Below are 18,161 nucleotides of genomic sequence, written 5' to 3'. Positions count from 1 at the left end.
GGTTCGCAGCCGAGTGTGAAGCAACTGGGATGAGAATCAGCACCTCCAAGTCCGAGTCCATGGTTCTCGCCCGGAAAAGGGTGGAGTGCCATCTCCGGGTTGGGGAGGAGATCTTGCCCCAAGTGGAGGAGTTCAAGTACCTCGGAGTCTTGTTCACGAGTGAGGGAAGAGTGGATCGTGAGATCGACAGGCGGATCGGTGCGGCGTCTTCAGTAATGCGGACGCTGTATCGATCCGTTGTGGTGAAGAAGGAGCTGAGCCGGAAGGCAAAGCTCTCAATTTACCGGTCAATCTACGTTCCCATCCTCACCTATGGTCATGAGCTTTGGGTTATGACCGAAAGGACAAGATCACGGGTACAAGCGGCCGAAATGAGTTTTCTCCGCCGGGTGGCGGGGCTCTCCCTTAGAGATAGGGTGAGAAGCTCTGCCATCCGGGGGGAGCTCAAAGTAAAGCCGCTGCTCCTCCACATCGAGAGGAGCCAGATGAGGTGGTTCGGGCATCTGGTCAGGATGCCACCCGAACGCCTCCCTAGGGAGGTGTTTAGGGCACGTCCGACCGGTAGGAGGCCGCGGGGAAGACCCAGGACATGTTGGGAAGACTATGTCTCCCGGCTGGCCTGGGAACGCCTCGGGGTCCCACAGGAAGAGCTGGACGAAGTGGCTGGGGAGAGGGAAGTCTGGGCTTCCCTGCTTAGGCTGCTGCCCCCGCGACCCGACCTCGGATAAGCGGAAGAAGATGGATGGATGGATGGATTTTAGCAAAACACAATCCTGTCAAAACTTTGAGGTGCACATAAGTACAGTAGCTCTAAAATAAATCTTGTCTTAGAATTTATGCATCAAGCATTCACACAAATGTTATGGTTCGCAGTGGTGTACTTACCGGGTCAACTCAAAAACAGTGGTACCTCAACTTACAAGCACATTGCGTTTTCACGACAGAGCTTTTAACTTAAAACACTCATATCTCAAATCAGGTCTGCCCATTGAAATTAATTTGGGAAAGGCCAATTATTAATTTTTGGGAGGCCAAAACACCACCATTTTAACATGTAACTAGTCTTTTAGAAAGAAAAACATGCTTTTAGACAAATACATTTTGAAAAACATTACAAGAGAACTGTACTACAAACACTACATTAGTTTTATTAAATAATGTTATAATATTGTTCAGCATTTACCTTTAGGAGCAGACTTATGGGATACTTCTCCATTGTGTAACAATAGGAACTAGGAAATCGTTTTTTAGGTTGCTTGTGAACTTATTAGAATATATTTAGGTCTATAATTAGGTCTTTTTTTGAGGGCGTTGAGAAATATTTACATCTGTGTACCAAAAGTACTGTAATGCTCAACCGTCCAGTTTTATTGAGTCAAGACTAGACACAACAAACTGATACACGTTTAACACAGTATTGGCAGTTTCTTAATATGTTTTTGGATAAATGTTCGTAATTTGGATGTTTTTGGCTGCATGCGACCGACAATGTTCGTCAGGTAGGTTGCCAACTGGTAGGACATGCTTTAACGTTTTGTTCTTTTCATTCGGTCATCTGCTTTTTGTCCTTCAAATCAAATAAAAATGTATTCATAAAGAGTTCTTCATTCATAAAAAAAATACAACACAAAGTGCTTTGAAAACAAAAAACAAATTACCTACCTCCCCCTATTCACCCCATCACATACTCAAACACGCACACACACACACACACACACACACACACACACACACACACACACACACACACACACACACACACACACACACACACACACACACACACACACACAAAAGCAAGGTTGAGTACAGAGGAGCCAGGTGAGGAAACTTCTCCTTAGTGCTAACTTTCTCAGCTCCAGTGGTTGGAGGGCATTGTGATGATCTACGAGCAGCGCTCAGACGCACACTTCAACTTTCTGATCAAAACTTATGTTTGTTTCTTGTGTAAATGAAGCAGAAACAGCAACAGGTAACAATATACCGTATTATCTCTTAATTGCTCAAACAGAACAACCCTGTAACAAATACTATTTTAACCGGCAGCGGGTCAGCCTCATAACTCAAATCAAGCTCACAACTTAAAGCACAACAAAAAGCAGAGATTAAGGTACAGTAAGTAAGTTAAAGTTAAGTTAAAGTACCAATGACTGTCACACACACACTAGGTGTGGTGAAATTTGTCCTCTGCATATGACCCATCACCTTGTTCACCCCCTGGGAGGTGAGGGGAGCAGTGAGCAGCAGCGGTGGCTGCGCCCAAGAATCATTTTTGGTGATTTAACCCCCAATTCCAACCCTTGATGCTGAGTGCCAAGCAGGGAGGTAATGGGTCCCATTTTTAAAGTCTTTGGTATGACTCGACCGGGGATTGAACTCACGACCTACCGATCTCAGGGCAGACACTCTAACCACAAGGCCACTGAGCAGTAAGTAGAGGTACCACTATATCTGCACCTTCTAACCAAGTCCTAATCGTCCTAACTCTTCCATTTATACAGTATATGAACACATAATGCGTACATCAGTCTGAGAATTAAACTGACCTCGGAGTCTCATTGTTGCATACGCCATGACTGACAGACTGTCAGGGTTTGTTCACGCATCTCATGTTTGCTTTGTTTTTTTCTGCTGCATTTGCTCTGCCTCATCAAGTGTTACAAACCTTGTTCCACACCAAACAAGCGAGCAGAAATTACAAATATTTAGAAAACGTTTAGGAAGAAATGCGATAAAAGTGCTGAGTAACTTCTATCTACCTGTGTATGGATGTGTCTGACAATGCCACTTTTTTAGTCAAGTGGTTGATGTAATATAATTTTAAATAAACGTACATATTTAATTTAGGAGATGGCTTTTTGTTTTGAAATATATGAGTTGCATCACATAACATGTAGCAAACGCTTTGCAATTAAGTTCTTATTTTATCCACTCTACTGTACACAAATACCAGTGTGAACAATAAGTGACCCTCACAAAATATCTTATCTAATTTTTGATCTTGTCCAGCATTACAGCAGCCCCAATAGGTTTGACAGCCCATGTAATTACTATACTACATTTACTCGTAAATGTATTTTTTATTTTAATATTGCACTTACACTTTGTTTTTTATTACACATTTTCTGAAGATTGGTGGCATTGCTGTCATGGCGTTGTCAAAAGAAGCTAGCATTTATTAATCATCAAATCGGATTATTATCATGTCACCCTGAAATTATACCGAGGCATTGCTTTGTTGATGATTGGATTTGTTTGTTGACATGATTCACAATACAGTGCAAAAGTGTGACGATATGCAGTACTGCTAGAATGCCACAGAGGCTATGTTCACACTGCGGGTCAATTCCGAATGTTTAGCCTATTTATGACCTGTATCTCTTGTTTTCCTGTCAACGTGAACAGTACAATTTCTATTTTCTATTTTTTTTCAAATCTGACCCAGTACGGTTTTGTATGTGGATATAAAACCGATATTTATCTGTAACTACAGTCTGAACAATTGGGTATGTTATTCCGACCCATATGTCATCAAAAAGTTACAAACATCATAACTCTGCCAAAATAGATGGTTGCGAAAAGAAATAGTGCATGAATGAGCAGAAAACAGAAAAAATTAAAATGTTTTGGAACTCACGTCAATGGCCCATCATTTCTTGCTCTGACTGCTTGTCCACACCCTCCTTGGAACAGACGTTGAAGCATGCCCTACAAACTGCAAATTGCCCTCTTCCTTCTTGAACTCCTACACAAAATAATTTGGCTGAGAAAATGAGTCTGGTTGCACAAAATCCTTCTTCTGTAAATACAACGTTATCTTTGTTCGCATATGGATCTGTTCAGGGAAAAACTACAGTACATAAAAAGATTGGATTTAGAAAAAATTATGAATTAGGCATCATACCCTGCAGTACGAATGTAGCCTTAGTAGAGTGCAGACCTCCACCGACACTAAATTGTAAACAAAAGAAAATACAATGGTGGAGTGTCTTTGTGTTTGTTTGTCCATGTGCAAGTTAGTTAGTGTCAATACGTGGTCCTTGGGTTGTTTTGTTTTCCCGGAATGCAAAGGAAAGTTGGCGCGGGCAAGGCGTGAATGTAAGTACATCTTTTATTTTAAACACTAACAGACTACAAAAACGGAAGCAAACAAAAGGCGCGCACAATGGCGAAGAACAAACTTGACTAATGAAACAAAACTTGCACAAAGGCAGAAACTATGAACAATAAACAAAAACTTACTTGGCATGGAACTATGGAAGCATGAAGACAAACAGAGGTAGTAGGGGTGTCAGAAGTAGCATGGTATGAAAGGATAATGTCACCAGGACAATCAGCAGAAACAGACAGGCTTAAATAGCAGTGACATGATTAGTGACAGGTGTGCGAGTGCAAAGCGTGAGACAGGTGCGTGACATGACAGGTGAAAACTAATGGGTTGCTATGGTAACAAAACAAACAAGAGTGCACAAAGAGTCCAAAAACAAAACCAAACATGACTAAAACAAAAACATGATCAACAGACATGACAGAGCCCCTCCCTTAACGAGAGATACTGATGTCCATAAAATAAAAACAAAACAATGATCAATAGTCATGGGAGGGCGGGAGGGGGACATGGCGGTGGGTCCCCAGACCACGTGTCCCCGTATCCACCGAGGCAGAGTTAGATGGCGGCGACGCGTAGAGCGCCGCTGTACCTGACGAGGTGGGCGACCTGGGAATGGCCACATCCGTGGCCGACGAGGAAGTCGGCGTACCTGGCGTGGCAGATGCCCATGGAATGGCCACATCCGTGGCAGACGAGGAGGTGGATGCGTCGTCATCGTGGCAGGCGGAAAAGCTTGGCGTGGCGGGTCTTGGCATGGAGGGTCTTGGTCTTGGCATGGCGGGTCTTGGCATTGAGGGTCTTGGTCTTGGCATGGCGGGTCTTGGTCTTGGCATGGCGGGTCTTGGCATGGAGGGTCTTGGTCTTGGTCTTGGCTTGGGTCTTGGTCGTAAAGCTGCGACTGGCGGCACTTGACGTCGTGGAGCTGCGACTGGCGGCACTTGGCATTGTGGAGCTGCGACTGGCGGCACTTGGCGTCGTGGAGCTGCGACTGGCGGCACTTGGCGTCGTGGAGCTGTGACTGGCGGCACTTGGCGTCGTGGAGCTGCGACGGCTGCTAGTCGTGATGCTAGCCTTGGAGCTGTGACAGAAACTTGACGTGGAGTGGCTTGGCGTGGTGGAGCTGGTGCTAGCTTTGGTGCTGGTGCTAGCCTTGGCGCTGGTGCTAGCCTGGGAGCAGCTAGCTGTGGTGCTAGCCGTAGTGCAGGTGGAGGTGGCCTAGCTGGTGGTTGCGGCTTGGCAGACCAAAAGACTGGTGGTGGCGGCCGGGCCGGAGGTTGCGGCTTTGCAGGCCGAAAGACCGGTGGCGGCGGCCGGGCTGGCGGCTGTGGCTTGGCAGGCCGAAGAACTGGTGGTGGCGGCCGTGCTAGAGGCTGTGGCTTGGCATGACGCTGAGCGACCCCACCTGAACAGTTCCCAGCCTTAGCCCCCCCCCCCCCCAAGGAGCGGATACCAGACGCGCTCCCCGCTGTCTGGAACCGTCTTTTGGGGTGGATGGAGGGAGGTCAGGAGGGGGGCAGAATCCTCCCCTTTAAATTGTCCAAAAAGTCTTTTTTTTCTACCTGGGATTGAGTGGGTGAAAAAAAGAGGAATTTTGTGACGTGGGCGGGGCTTAAGTCCTGGGGGGCGGGGCATGACATTCAGATGGCTGTGACTGATAAGACCTAATTTTCAAGTACATGTTTTGATAATGTTTTATCATAGACATGGAACTAGAGTCTTTATCTGGAGGCGGGTGATCAAAAGAAAAAGCATTGAAAAAAATCCTGGTCTGTGACGTCATCAGGGCGAAGCCGGGCTGCCTGCTGCTTGCTTTCGCCCGGAGGGGGAGGAGCTTGCGGGAGTGACGCGTCTGATTAACATACCCAATTGTTCAGACTGTAGTTACGGATAAATATCGGTTTAATAAACAAAAACTTATTTGGCATGGAACTATGGAAGCAAGAAGACAAACAGAGGTAGCTGAGGTGTCAGAAGTAGCATGGTATGAAAGGATAATGTCACCAGGACGATCAGCAGAAACAGACAGGCTTAAATAGCAGTGACATGATTAGTGACAGGTGTGCGAGTGCAAAGCGTGAGACAGGTGCGTGACATGACAGGTGAAAACTAATGGGTTGCTATGGTGACAAAACAAACGAGTGCACAAAGAGTCCAAAAACAAAACCGAACATGACTAAAACAAAAACATGATCAACAGACATGACAGTTAGCAGGCTACTTCCTGGTTAATGGAGAATAACAGAAGAGGAGCACAGTATGATTCTGTCGGGTAGCCCATTTCTTTGATGCCATTGTGACTCAAACTGAAATACAATTTCTTCAACCAGATCTTGGCTATAATGTAATGGATTCTTCCATCTAATGTGCTGTCGCTCTGAAAAATTTGGTGGATATTGGTTTGGTATTGCTCGTCTAATCCTACTAACTGTGTCGTTCCTTCTTTGTAATATATTACTGTGTGGAATTCATTATTGTGGAATAGATAAACGATCAAATGTGTTCTTTTTCCCCAGCGGACAAGGCCGTTTCAGACCAGAAGGCATTTTGCTACCGATGGGTGACATCAGGCACATGCTCGCTGCCCCTTTCTCAGCACATCACCAAGCAGATCTGCTGTTGCAGCGGCGTGGGCAAAGCCTGGGGAGATGGATGTGACCGATGCCCTTTGCCCGGATCTGGTATGGCCACATAAATGAAATACTGTCCTATTACGGTTGTCCTGATAGCAATATTTTGGTACCGGTACCAATATATATTTTGTTACTTTTCGATACTTTTCTAATAAAGGGGACCACAAATAATGGCATTATTGGCTTTATTTTAACAAAAAAAATGTTACGGTACATTAAACATATGTTTCTTGTTGCAATCAAAGAACAATTTTGTCCTTAAATAAAATAGTGAACATACTAAACAACTTGTCTTAGTAGTAAGTAAACAAACAAAGGGTTCTAATTTGTCTGCTGACGTATGCAGTAACATATTGTGTCATTTATCTAACTATTATTTTGTCAAAATTATGAAGGACAAGCTTTAAAAGTGATTATTAATCCACTTGTTCATTTATCAATCCATTCATGTTCATTTACTGTTAATATCTGGTTATTTTCCTTTTCAACATGTTCTATCTACATGTCAGTTAAAATGTAATAATCACTTATTTTTCTGTTGTTTGATACTTTACATAAGTTTTGGATGATACTACAAATTTAGGTATCGATCCGATACCAAGTAGTTACAGGATCATACATTGGTCATATTCTAAGTCCTCATGTGTCCAGGGACGTATTTCCTGAGATTATAAACATAATATGAATTTCTAAAAAAGGAAAAAAGATTTTGTGATAATAAAAAATATCAATGTAATCATCGTAGTATTGACGAGATACGCTCTTTTACTTGATATCATTACAGTGGATGTCAGGTGTAGATCCACCCATGGCATTTGTTTAGATTCAGGAACGGCATCATTAGCGGTGACGCCGGTGAGCTACGGTGTGTAGTGAAGCATGTTTAGCTATTCGTCATCCTGCAGGGATGATACTTTTAAGAAACGTACTTTATTTGTCGCCATGGAGGCGAGGATTAATGATTCAGACATAGCTAAAACACTGCCGACTGCGGATGGATTTTAGCTGATAGCTAGCTAGCCATGTCTTAAAGCACCTCTTCCTGAGGGCGTTTCAGTGTTATAGCTTCACGGTTATCTCTAGTTTTTAGGGCAAAATGTGTGCGTCTCCCTTTTCTGTCGACACACCTTGTCTGCTTGTAAGTACTCCGTGATTGTGCGCTGCCGAACATGCTCCTCTGCTCGTAAAACCAGCAATGTCATGACGTGACGATGCGCCGTCATGCCCGTTAAAAAAAAATGGGGAACCGTTACTTTTCAAACAGAGTATAGTACCGATTGTGATTCATTAGTACCGCGATACTATACTAGTATGGGTATATAGTACAACCCTATGTCCTATATTAAGTAATGTCCTAAAAAAATAAACACATCATTCAATCTTTTTTGTGTTTCTTCTAGAACACATATTTGCTCAGTTGCTGTTTAATAGTACTACGTGTAATCACATGCACAGTGTTTGTGAAGCCTCTCAAATAAAGACAATTTGAATCAAGACAGTCATCACCCTGTTATGTGCAAATGATTTTAGAATAAGCTCACAATGTGTTTGAAGTGGAAAAAGACCAAACAATTATTCCATTTTGTGTCCACTGAGAGAAACCTCTATAACAGACAAGCAGAAAAAAATTACTTGTCCAAAAGAAAGATTTTTTTTTTTTTTATAAACCAGTTTTATGTTCAACGATTTAGAGGGAAAACGATGAGCGAATAGAGTTTATTGACTGGCCAATGATTTATAATAATCGTCACAGATCAGCTATTATAGACCGTCATGGCAGTGCTTCTGACTGACACATACTGTAGCCTCTGATCCGTCTCACATTTTCGTTTTTAATGGCCTGACATTAAGTGTTGGAGTCATGTTCTGAACAAAACACATTTCTTGTGAGCAGGTAACAGGAGCCTGCAGTCCTTTTTTTCCATTTTCACTCCAGCTCCTATGATGTGGTTGCGATCATATCTATCCTCATTTTGATCCACACTTCCATCAGTTGGTAGCTCATAACATCCATGTTTCCTGCCTTGACCGCCACCATATTTAGCTGTCGTTACTCACATCGTTATTCCAGATTCTTTCGGCATTGAGTTGCCACTCTCGGGTCGAAAAAGGGACACCGTGGGTTTCACTTGTAATGGATTCACCATCTCTGAGGTTTACTTGTCTCCCTCTGTCTGTCTCGCGAGCATGCAATTAGCAACAAGAGGTCAGTGAGAAATCCATGATCCTTTCAAGGTATTTTGGTCCGCAAATATTCCAAAGTTCTTCCTTAACCCTTTGTTGATAGACAGCTGCCTGTGCATGCATTATAGCAAAATGTGACGTCCTTATAGAAACAATTACACAGACTGCATTTTGATTAACACTTACACCAATGCAATACGTTACTGTACTTGCATTTGGAGCTTAGTACAGTGTTGTATGTAATGTTGTAGTTAAGACCACATACAAGACCCAGACATTGAGAAATAGTGACCAAATCAGCTTTTAGGGGTACTGACTAAGACCGATATTTTAAAAGACACTGTTAAGAACAAGCCTTTGAGAAGTAGTGACCTAGTCAAGACCCACACTTTAAGGACTATAGACATTTTAAAGTTAAAGTTAAAGTACCAATGATTGTCACACACACACTAGGTGTGGCGAAATTATTCTCTGCATTTGACCTATCACCCTTGATCACCCCCTGGGAGGTGAGGGGAGCAGTGAGCAGCAGCGGTCACGCGCCCGGGAATCATTTTTGGTGATTTAATCCCCAATTCCAACCCTTGATGCTGAGTGCCAAGAGACAAATACCAAAGACTAATTAAGTTAATTATTAATATTAAGATATGAATGACTCAAAAATAATGATTACAATATCAGTGAGAATATCCTATTTTGTAATATTATAATGCATTCATCATATTTTATTAATCATATTTCTTAGCTGATTGACAGTTATTTTAAGAGTGCATAATTGATAACCATTAACCTAACATTAGCATCACCTCTGTTGTTTGCTAACTTGCCCTGTGTCACAGCAACAGGTCACTGTTGTGAATGACAGGAAGAAAAGCTCTGAACCGCTCAGGGAGGAGGAGTTTGTTGACACCTGTTGGTTTGCATGTATACATTGCTCAAACTCAATTGTAAGATGCCTCCGTCTTTTTCAGGCCGTCTTACAATTAGCTTAGAATTTTGATCTTCATAATGGTTTATGGCAGAGGTCAGTACTCACTGTTACTACTACTACTACTATTTTCCCTCCTACACACTTCTGAGGCTGCAAAAAGTCCAGCGCCTCTGGAAGGTGAAACATTATATTGCACTTGAAGTTCATATGCAGTTCTACGCCACACGTAACAAAATGATAAAATAGACTTCCAGAAATATATTCTGATCACTTCAATCGGAGACACCTGGTAACATCAATTGGAATGAGAAGAAAAGGAACATAATGCCACTGTAGATTTACTATTTAAATCAAAATTGCCCATAATTTTTCTGGCTTTGGCTCAGCATGAGTTGTAGAGAAGGAGGGCGTGACAAATACCAAGTGAAACAAAGTTTCATATCCAACCAGTAAGAAGATGTGTGCATACAGGCACTAAAATCACCATAACGACACAAACTGACACACAGGACAAGCAGAGCCTGGATAGGTACGGCCTTTTCAAATATAAAGTGTTGTTTCTTTCATGGATTTTAATGATATTTACAAGTGTTGGTAAAAAACCAAGTTCCATTATTTTCACACAGCTCAAAAAATGTGTCAAGGCAAAGTCTGTCTTATTAGTCAAATTAATCAGATGACAGTGCCTTCATTCAGAACTTACACACGTGAGTCGGCATGCCCAGAATCTGGATGGGAGAATACAAATATGAGAAACATGCGTAACGTCAACGAGAGAATAGGGCCCATACTCTATACACTGTGTCCAATACCTAATCATAACCTATTATTTGTTCTCCATTTCTCTATGTTTTCTTTAACTGGACCTATTTGAATTGTATCTGAATAAACCCTGGTTTATGGTTTTCCAACACCACAGATCACTTTAAAGAGATCTGCCCAGCTGGTCACGGATACACCTACTCCCGCTCTGATGTGCAGATTTCTGTACGACAATTGGAGGAAGACGATCTTCAGAGTACTGGGCTGTCCTGGGAAGAGCAGAACCCCACATATCCTCAGCTACCGTCTTCCCAGCCTTCAGTGCATAGTCCTGTCTGGCCTCAAAATCCCATTCACCCACAGACACCTCAAATACCACAATGGGCGGAGTACCCAGAATCACCCCAATCACCCAGGCACCCTGTCACACCACAGCAGCCCATCCATCCTTTCATTCCAGCAAGAGAATTACCTCGGCAGCCTGAAGGTGAGAGTAATGTTTGGTACTTTATTTAGTCCCGTATTTTCCGGACTATAAAGCACACTTAAAATCCTTTTATTTTTCAAAAATCGACAATGCGCCTCATAACCTCTGTGTGCCTAATGTACGTATTAATTATAGTTGTGCATACTGACCTTTGGAATTTTGTTGGGTACATGGTGTAATGATAAGAGTGACAAGTAGTTGGCAGTCACACACAAGAAATGCGTGTGGACTGCAGGCTGATGCCTGTTCAATAAATTACTAGCCAGTACAGTTGAGCAAGCAAGCCCAAAATGTTGATGTTTCATTGAGAATATAGAACATTGCACATGGCGCTCAAAAGTCCAAATGGTTTAGTATGACTTTGGTAAGCTACAAAACCGCACCAATTGAATGATTGTTGGCGCATTACGGCTACCGTGGTCAGACGTGCTATGCTTCATCATACGAGTGTTAATAATGTTGTGTGTATAAGGACCTTAAAATGGCACTTATTAGGAAATACCTATTCAACTGGTGGCCCGCAAAAGCTTTTAATTTGGGCCACCGAACAACAAAATAGGCTTGATGAAACCATTCAAAACCAGTAGAAGATGGCAATATCGACCATGAAAAAAATCTGACTTTTAACAGCAAGTGGACAACAAAGTATGAATGTATTGAAATTGCTGACTTTGTAATGTAATTTGTATTTGTGGTGGTGTTGTTTTTGGCTGTTTAACTCAATCAAATTTGGTGTAATACATTTAGCGCTGAATTTGACCAGCAGAGAGCGATGAAGCTACACCTTAGGTTTAATTGTGTTGAGCTACATGTGTGCAATGTTTGCTGTGCGTATTAACACGAAGCCCTCTATTTTATTTATGTAAAATACGCAATGGACATTATCGATGTTAATTTACAATGGAAGTCATACTTTTGTAAAGTTTATATTTTCAGTTTTACAAAACTCAATAAAGGAAGACATATAAAGGTTGATCAGCAACACGAAATTGGCCTTAACGTGTGAATGTTGTCTGTCTATCTGTGTTGGCCCTGCTATGATGCGGCGACTTGTCCAGGGTGTACGCTGCCTTCCGCCCAAATGCAGCTAGGATAGTCTACAGCCACCCCACAATCTGTAAAACATAATATTTGCAACATTTTGACCAAAGAACCACCATTACATGTTATGTAGACCACAAGGAAGTGTTTTAAGTGTAGAAAAAAAATATAATATGACCTCTTTAATACGCCTTATAATCTGGTGCGCCTTTTGTATGAAAATACACCTGAATAGACCTGTTCATCGGCAGTTCGCTATATAATCTGGTGCACCCTATGGTCCGAAAAATACAGTAGTTATATGTTTATTTGACTGTACTTGAATGATTAATAGACTTTATTTATATTATTCACATGTGAATAATGCTGTATATTAGACTGTATTTATATTATTCACATGTGAATAATGCTGTATAATAGACTGTATTTATATTATTCACATGTAAAAAATACCCAAGTGTTTATTGTTTATTGTGAGCGAACTGTGGTGCTGAATTTCCCCCAGGGATCAATAAAGTACTTTTTATTCTATTCTATTAAAAAAGTTAAAGTACCCATGATTGTCACAAACACACACACACACACACACTAGGTGTGGCAAAATTATTCTCTCTATTCTATTCTATTCTAAATGGCAAAAAGACAATGTTCTTTACAGAATAAACTTCTCGTCCTCGGAAAAAAAGTTACTTATAAAGAACTTTTGAACTATCCTTTGTATAAACGCTACAAGGCAGCAGAATGATTTAATAAGATTATTTTATTTCCAAAGGAAGGAAAAATCATTTGTGAAAATCTCAACATCAACATGATGATTTGATCACCACAAATAAACAATTGACCCAACATGTTCTCAAAACAATCCAAGCAAAAATGTTCCAACATGCATGTTTGATATTCTAAATCATCAGGTCTCTTCGTTGATGCCTCTGAAGTACTTTTTATTGCTTGCACAAGATTTCCAATACCATACAAATCTGTAAATACTTTTCAGACATACTTTATTCAGCATCTCTTGTTCAGTTTGGCCTTTTGTCTGCATGACATTTTAAACATAGCTTTATTTCCCTAACTTAGAAGATAACATATTTGTCATGTCCTACCTTAAATGGAATTAGGTTATTTTAATACTGTGCGCGCACACTTCTCTTAATCATAAATACACTGTGGGATCAGTCATTTAGCTACATTGAAGGCAAACACACAAAGTCATCAATGCTTCTGATTAATCCCGCCTCTTCTTTTTGTCTTGCGACAGATGTGGAAAATCCGAGACCGGTAAGTTCTTTACCCTTTTGCCACGTTCTAATGTTTAACATCTGCTTGGGCCATCTTGTATTGATGTGGTGTTCATTGTTTTTGTTTATACTTCTTGTAGACACCCATGTCTAATTAGTGATGGTAAGATAACTGTTAATATATGCTTGTGTTCTAGCCGGCTGTTGTGACGGACTCGCCATTGAAATATCCAGGTATCATTTGCCATGATTTTATTTATGCAGACAGTACAAATAATAAGTTGCTTTCTTTAAAAGCCAAAGTCAAACAAATTCTATTTTTATGACACTGGACAACTTAAATGTTGTTCTTATTTCAATGCAACTTTTCCCACAACATAGAACATAAAGAAAATTAATCCATCTTGTGTACCGCTTGTCCTTATTAGGACCGTGGGTAAGCTGGAGTCTATCCCATCTTACTTTGGGGCGGGTACACCATGGACTGCTCCCCAGCCAATCGCAGGGAACATGTAGAAAAAACAACCATACACACTTACATTCACACCTATGGATAAGTGGTCCAGAGTCTCTAATTTACAAATTGTGCATATTTTTTGTGATGTTGGAGGAAGCTAGTACACACGGGGAAAACATGCTGACTCCACACAGAAATACCCGTTGACCAATGGAGATTCAAACCTGGATCTCCTGACTGTATGGCCAATGTGCTAACCTCGAGGCCACTGTGCAGCTCTGTAAAAAAATGGTATTCTGCATATTGCACTTAGCAGTGTAATGTTTTGCTACAAGGTAATCATTTCCATTTCTGGTTCGATGGTTATCGTCACACTCTTGCTGGCATCAGATAAAAAACACAGAAAAGCTTTTCTAACGTTCTATGTTCCGTCATGCATGATGTGTTTGTTTGGCCATTTTTCTAAAAAATCTTGGTTGAGCGCCAAGTTGTACCATTTTTGACACATTTTTTCGTTTAACTTTAACATTGCCGCTTAAGTCATTTGAACCTGGGCTACGCATAAGCATGAGATCATTTGGACAAGCGTTTTCATTTCAACCATATGTAGTACTGTGAACACAATCTGCGCATCCTCTCCACTTGTGCCTGGAAACCACTGAAAATCTAATTCTAAATAATTATGATTCTTGCCACTGTCCTATTTTAAACAAGGAGGAAAGTATGGATCATTTTTAGTGACATGTTGGTGGTTGTATCCATTTATACTTGTCCCAAATACATCATGGCTATTATTGTTCTTCCTGCTAGAAGTTGCTCCAGACTCTCCAGCCAAGCTTGATCCAAAAGAAACAATTCCCACAGACTCAGGTAAGACACACAATATAAAAGTATTCAACTGGGCGTGATATGAATTCTTATTTTAGATTATTTTCTTTGGTAAAATTAATAGTGTGGTGAGTGGAACACATCTAGGGAAACAACTTGTCATGATTTATTTAAAGCTTAATATAAACACTTGGAGTGTGGGAAATGTCTCTTGAATTCTTTATAAATGCTTCAGCCAAATAACATTCTAAAACTTAGAATGCAACAATGCAGTAGTCTCTCTTGTATTAACAATCAGTTGCAGGTAAATTACAAAAGACTAAAAACATCAAATCTTAGAAATAGTAAAAGTGTCTCATCCTAAAAACATGTTACCGTACTTTAGAGTAGGGTTCTCCAACCAGTAACTCGAGAGCAATCGGTGGCTCGCTAGTTGATTTTAAGTAGCTCATCAAAGATATTTGATTAAACTCTCAATATTTGTACAACTATTAAATTCAGACAACATGCCTATATTAAGTTAAAGTTAAAGTACCAGTGATTGTCACACACACACAAGGTTTGGCGAAATTGTTCTCTGCATTTGACCCATCACCCTTGATCATCCCCTGGGAGGTGAAGGGAGCAGTGGGCAGCAGCGGTGGCCGCACCCGGGATATATATATATATATATATATATATATATATATATATATATATATATATATATATATATTGACAAATTAGCATGAAATAGCACAAAGACATGGGCCGCACTGTTTGAGTGGAGATCTGCTTCCTAACTAAAGTGCAATTTAAATGTTGCCAGTCATACAAATAAAACACAAGATCCATTTTTTTTGTCAAAGCATTTCTCATTACTAAATACAAGATGATGATATACCAAATGTTTTTGCTGTTGAGTTCATAATACAAAATGTGAGTCGTGGATTCCAACATTTTGTTTATTTTAAAACAAGTGCATTCTCTTTGTTTAGGATGAAATAAGCTATGAATATAAACATTACAAAACTGAGTTGCTCTGGGCAATTTTCATTTTGTAAAAGTAGCTCTTAGAAGAAAAAAAAGGTTGGAGAAATTGGTTTAGAGTCTGGGCAATGTCGGAGCAATATAAAAACGTTGCAACAATTGTTTTGTGACCCTGATATTCTGGACCTCATCATTTTTATAAATGCTTACAAGGAGTGCAGGAGATTATGCTGCACTTTCTTGAGAAAAAGTGTAAGAAAACCATCATAATGTTATAACGAACAGAATGTGTCTTCATCCCTCCCAGGATATAATTCCCATAATGGTCCAGTTTAGTAAAGCCATTTTACCACAGTTTTAAGAGTCAACACCAATGTCAGGTTTCTTCCTGACCCAGTGCACACTAGAACATTATACAGTGTACACTATTGATAAGACCCTCTTCCCATGTGGCCACACTGTGCGTGTCCCTGTTATATTTTTTTATCTTTTCCCAAGGTATTGACGTGTGCGTCACCACCCCTTCCATATGTGGCCATGGGAAATGTGTTCCTGTGCAGACTGGCTACACATGCCAATGTGAGCTGGGATTCAAACTCAGTGCTCTTCAGACAACCTGCATTGGTGAACAACATTGACTGCTGCCTCTGATAAAGAAAGATCAGCCCAAATGCCAATACAGTAGGTCTCTGAAATGTATTTTGTCCTTGGCTCTGCAGATGTGAATGAGTGCGAGGGTGATCCATGTGAAGGAAAGGGCAGTTGTTCAAACAACCAAGGCTCTTATAGTTGTCAGTGCTACAGTGGCTACAGCCAGGTGATCACCCAAAACAGGAAGTTCTGTCAAGGTGAGCACGCATGACAGCAGTGACCACCATAAACTTATGTTTTAGCTGTTTGCATTCTAGGGAACTCTATTGTTTGTTTTCCTTCGTTCTTTCTGCAGACATAAATGAGTGCAGCATGCCCAACAAGTGCCAGAATGGCCAATGTGTCAACACAGAAGGCTCTTTTACCTGTGAATGTAACACTGGCTTTGCCAAGTCCTGGAGAGGTCAATGTGAAGGTAAGCACGCACACACAAAGACTTGGCGTCTGATACATGTGTAAATAAATGATAGTTTATCACCTCTGAATCTTCATTAGATCTCGATGAGTGTCAAGATCCAAGTTCCTGCCCCAGTGGTGCCTGTGTCAATACTGTGGGCTCCTTCCAGTGCCAGGTCTGCAGTCCTGGTTATAGGCCAATCAGTGAAAGATGTGTGGGTAAGTGTAATGCCACATTGCATCATATCACCAGCAACATCAAATGCGTAGGGGGCACTCAAGTGTGTTTTAGGAGATGCCCCCTCAGCCTGTTCTTGACCACCAAACATTAGACTCATACATCATCAATCTTACTTCTTTGCAGCACTTTTAAGAGAAGAAAAAGTAAGTTTTGAACTTCCTATATGAGCCCGCCCTGTGTATACATCCACTACCTCATGGAGGACAGCTTTGTAAAAACTACCGATAAATAAATAAAACAGTCTTCGTTACACATCTTAAAATGATGATTGGAACGCTGCCAACTAACCGTCAATCAGTTACAGACTACAGTGTAATTTTATAATTTTGTGTTTCTTTAGCAAAAATACTAACCTAGCAAGATGTTGCTGTTAAATTGTAACTGTATTGTTTTCAGTGTAGCTCACAACGATATGCTAATGTTGTTGTGCCCTCCTGTCCAACTCCTTAATGTTACATTGTTGTACTGTATATAATATATGACTTCTATTACATCAGACAAATACAGTGTATATGTAAAAAGTGGATAAAACGCACAATAGTAGTTGTTGCCGCACACTGGCAGAGACAGGCATGTACACAGCATTAAAGCTACTGAGACACCAAACATCGTATTCTAAAGAGAGTTTATTAAATGTACATTTAGTTCCAGCATCAAGGCTAACACACTTCCTTTACACTAGTGTGGGACTTATTTAAAAATTGGAAAAATAACAATAATATGGGACCTTTAACTGTCCACATCAGATGTTTTAAAGTACTGTATCTGTAGAACACGGTGCAGCTGTAGTAGCATTTATAACACTTCTGAAGCAAAACATACATTTACTGCATCTCTACACTTTACTTACCATTTCAGGTTTAAGTTACATGATTGTTTTATATGCAAAAATTATTTCATTTACATAAAATGTAAATGAGCATGAACAAATTCAAATGACAAATTATTGAACCTGAAGCCACCCTGAATATCAAAAGGTTAAAACCACTGTATTATTAGGAAAATTATCCTACATTAAAAACATTGCCACAGACCGTTGTATATCTTATAATCCAGTTTCAACTTTATATAAACCAGTCCTACCCAATTAGTGGGGCGGGCCCCTGGTTGGGGGAGGGGTTTGGGGGCACAGTGCGATGCCAAGGGGGTCATGCTTTATCAGTATCATGCTTCAAAACCCGCTTCGAAAAGCTTGCACCGCTAAATGTGTTCATCGTAATTAATAATACTGACCT

The 18,161-nt window shown here is 40.7% G+C and overlaps 1 protein-coding gene across 4 annotated transcripts in view; it reads left to right on the top strand.

Moving 5' to 3' along the window:
• Positions 1 to 18,161, top strand: part of LOC133611820 (latent-transforming growth factor beta-binding protein 2-like) — a 285,634-nt gene that overhangs the window by 193,002 nt on the left and 74,471 nt on the right. For 3 of the 4 annotated variants that reach the window (XM_061968969.1, XM_061968972.1, XM_061968970.1), the window contains exons 11-19: positions 6,625 to 6,789; positions 10,776 to 11,105; positions 13,405 to 13,424; positions 13,582 to 13,618; positions 14,652 to 14,711; positions 16,137 to 16,262; positions 16,358 to 16,486; positions 16,585 to 16,704; positions 16,785 to 16,904. In XM_061968969.1, the coding sequence (XP_061824953.1) occupies positions 6,625 to 6,789; positions 10,776 to 11,105; positions 13,405 to 13,424; positions 13,582 to 13,618; positions 14,652 to 14,711; positions 16,137 to 16,262; positions 16,358 to 16,486; positions 16,585 to 16,704; positions 16,785 to 16,904 (1,107 nt within the window). The remainder of the gene's footprint in view (positions 1 to 6,624; positions 6,790 to 10,775; positions 11,106 to 13,404; positions 13,425 to 13,581; positions 13,619 to 14,651; positions 14,712 to 16,136; positions 16,263 to 16,357; positions 16,487 to 16,584; positions 16,705 to 16,784; positions 16,905 to 18,161) is intronic. The other variant, XM_061968971.1, reaches the window with a different exon arrangement.

This window comes from Nerophis lumbriciformis, linkage group LG08, assembly GCF_033978685.3.
Source record: "Nerophis lumbriciformis linkage group LG08, RoL_Nlum_v2.1, whole genome shotgun sequence".
Taxonomy (NCBI): domain Eukaryota; kingdom Metazoa; phylum Chordata; class Actinopteri; order Syngnathiformes; family Syngnathidae; genus Nerophis; species Nerophis lumbriciformis.
This window is presented reverse-complemented; position numbering and strand designations above follow the sequence as displayed.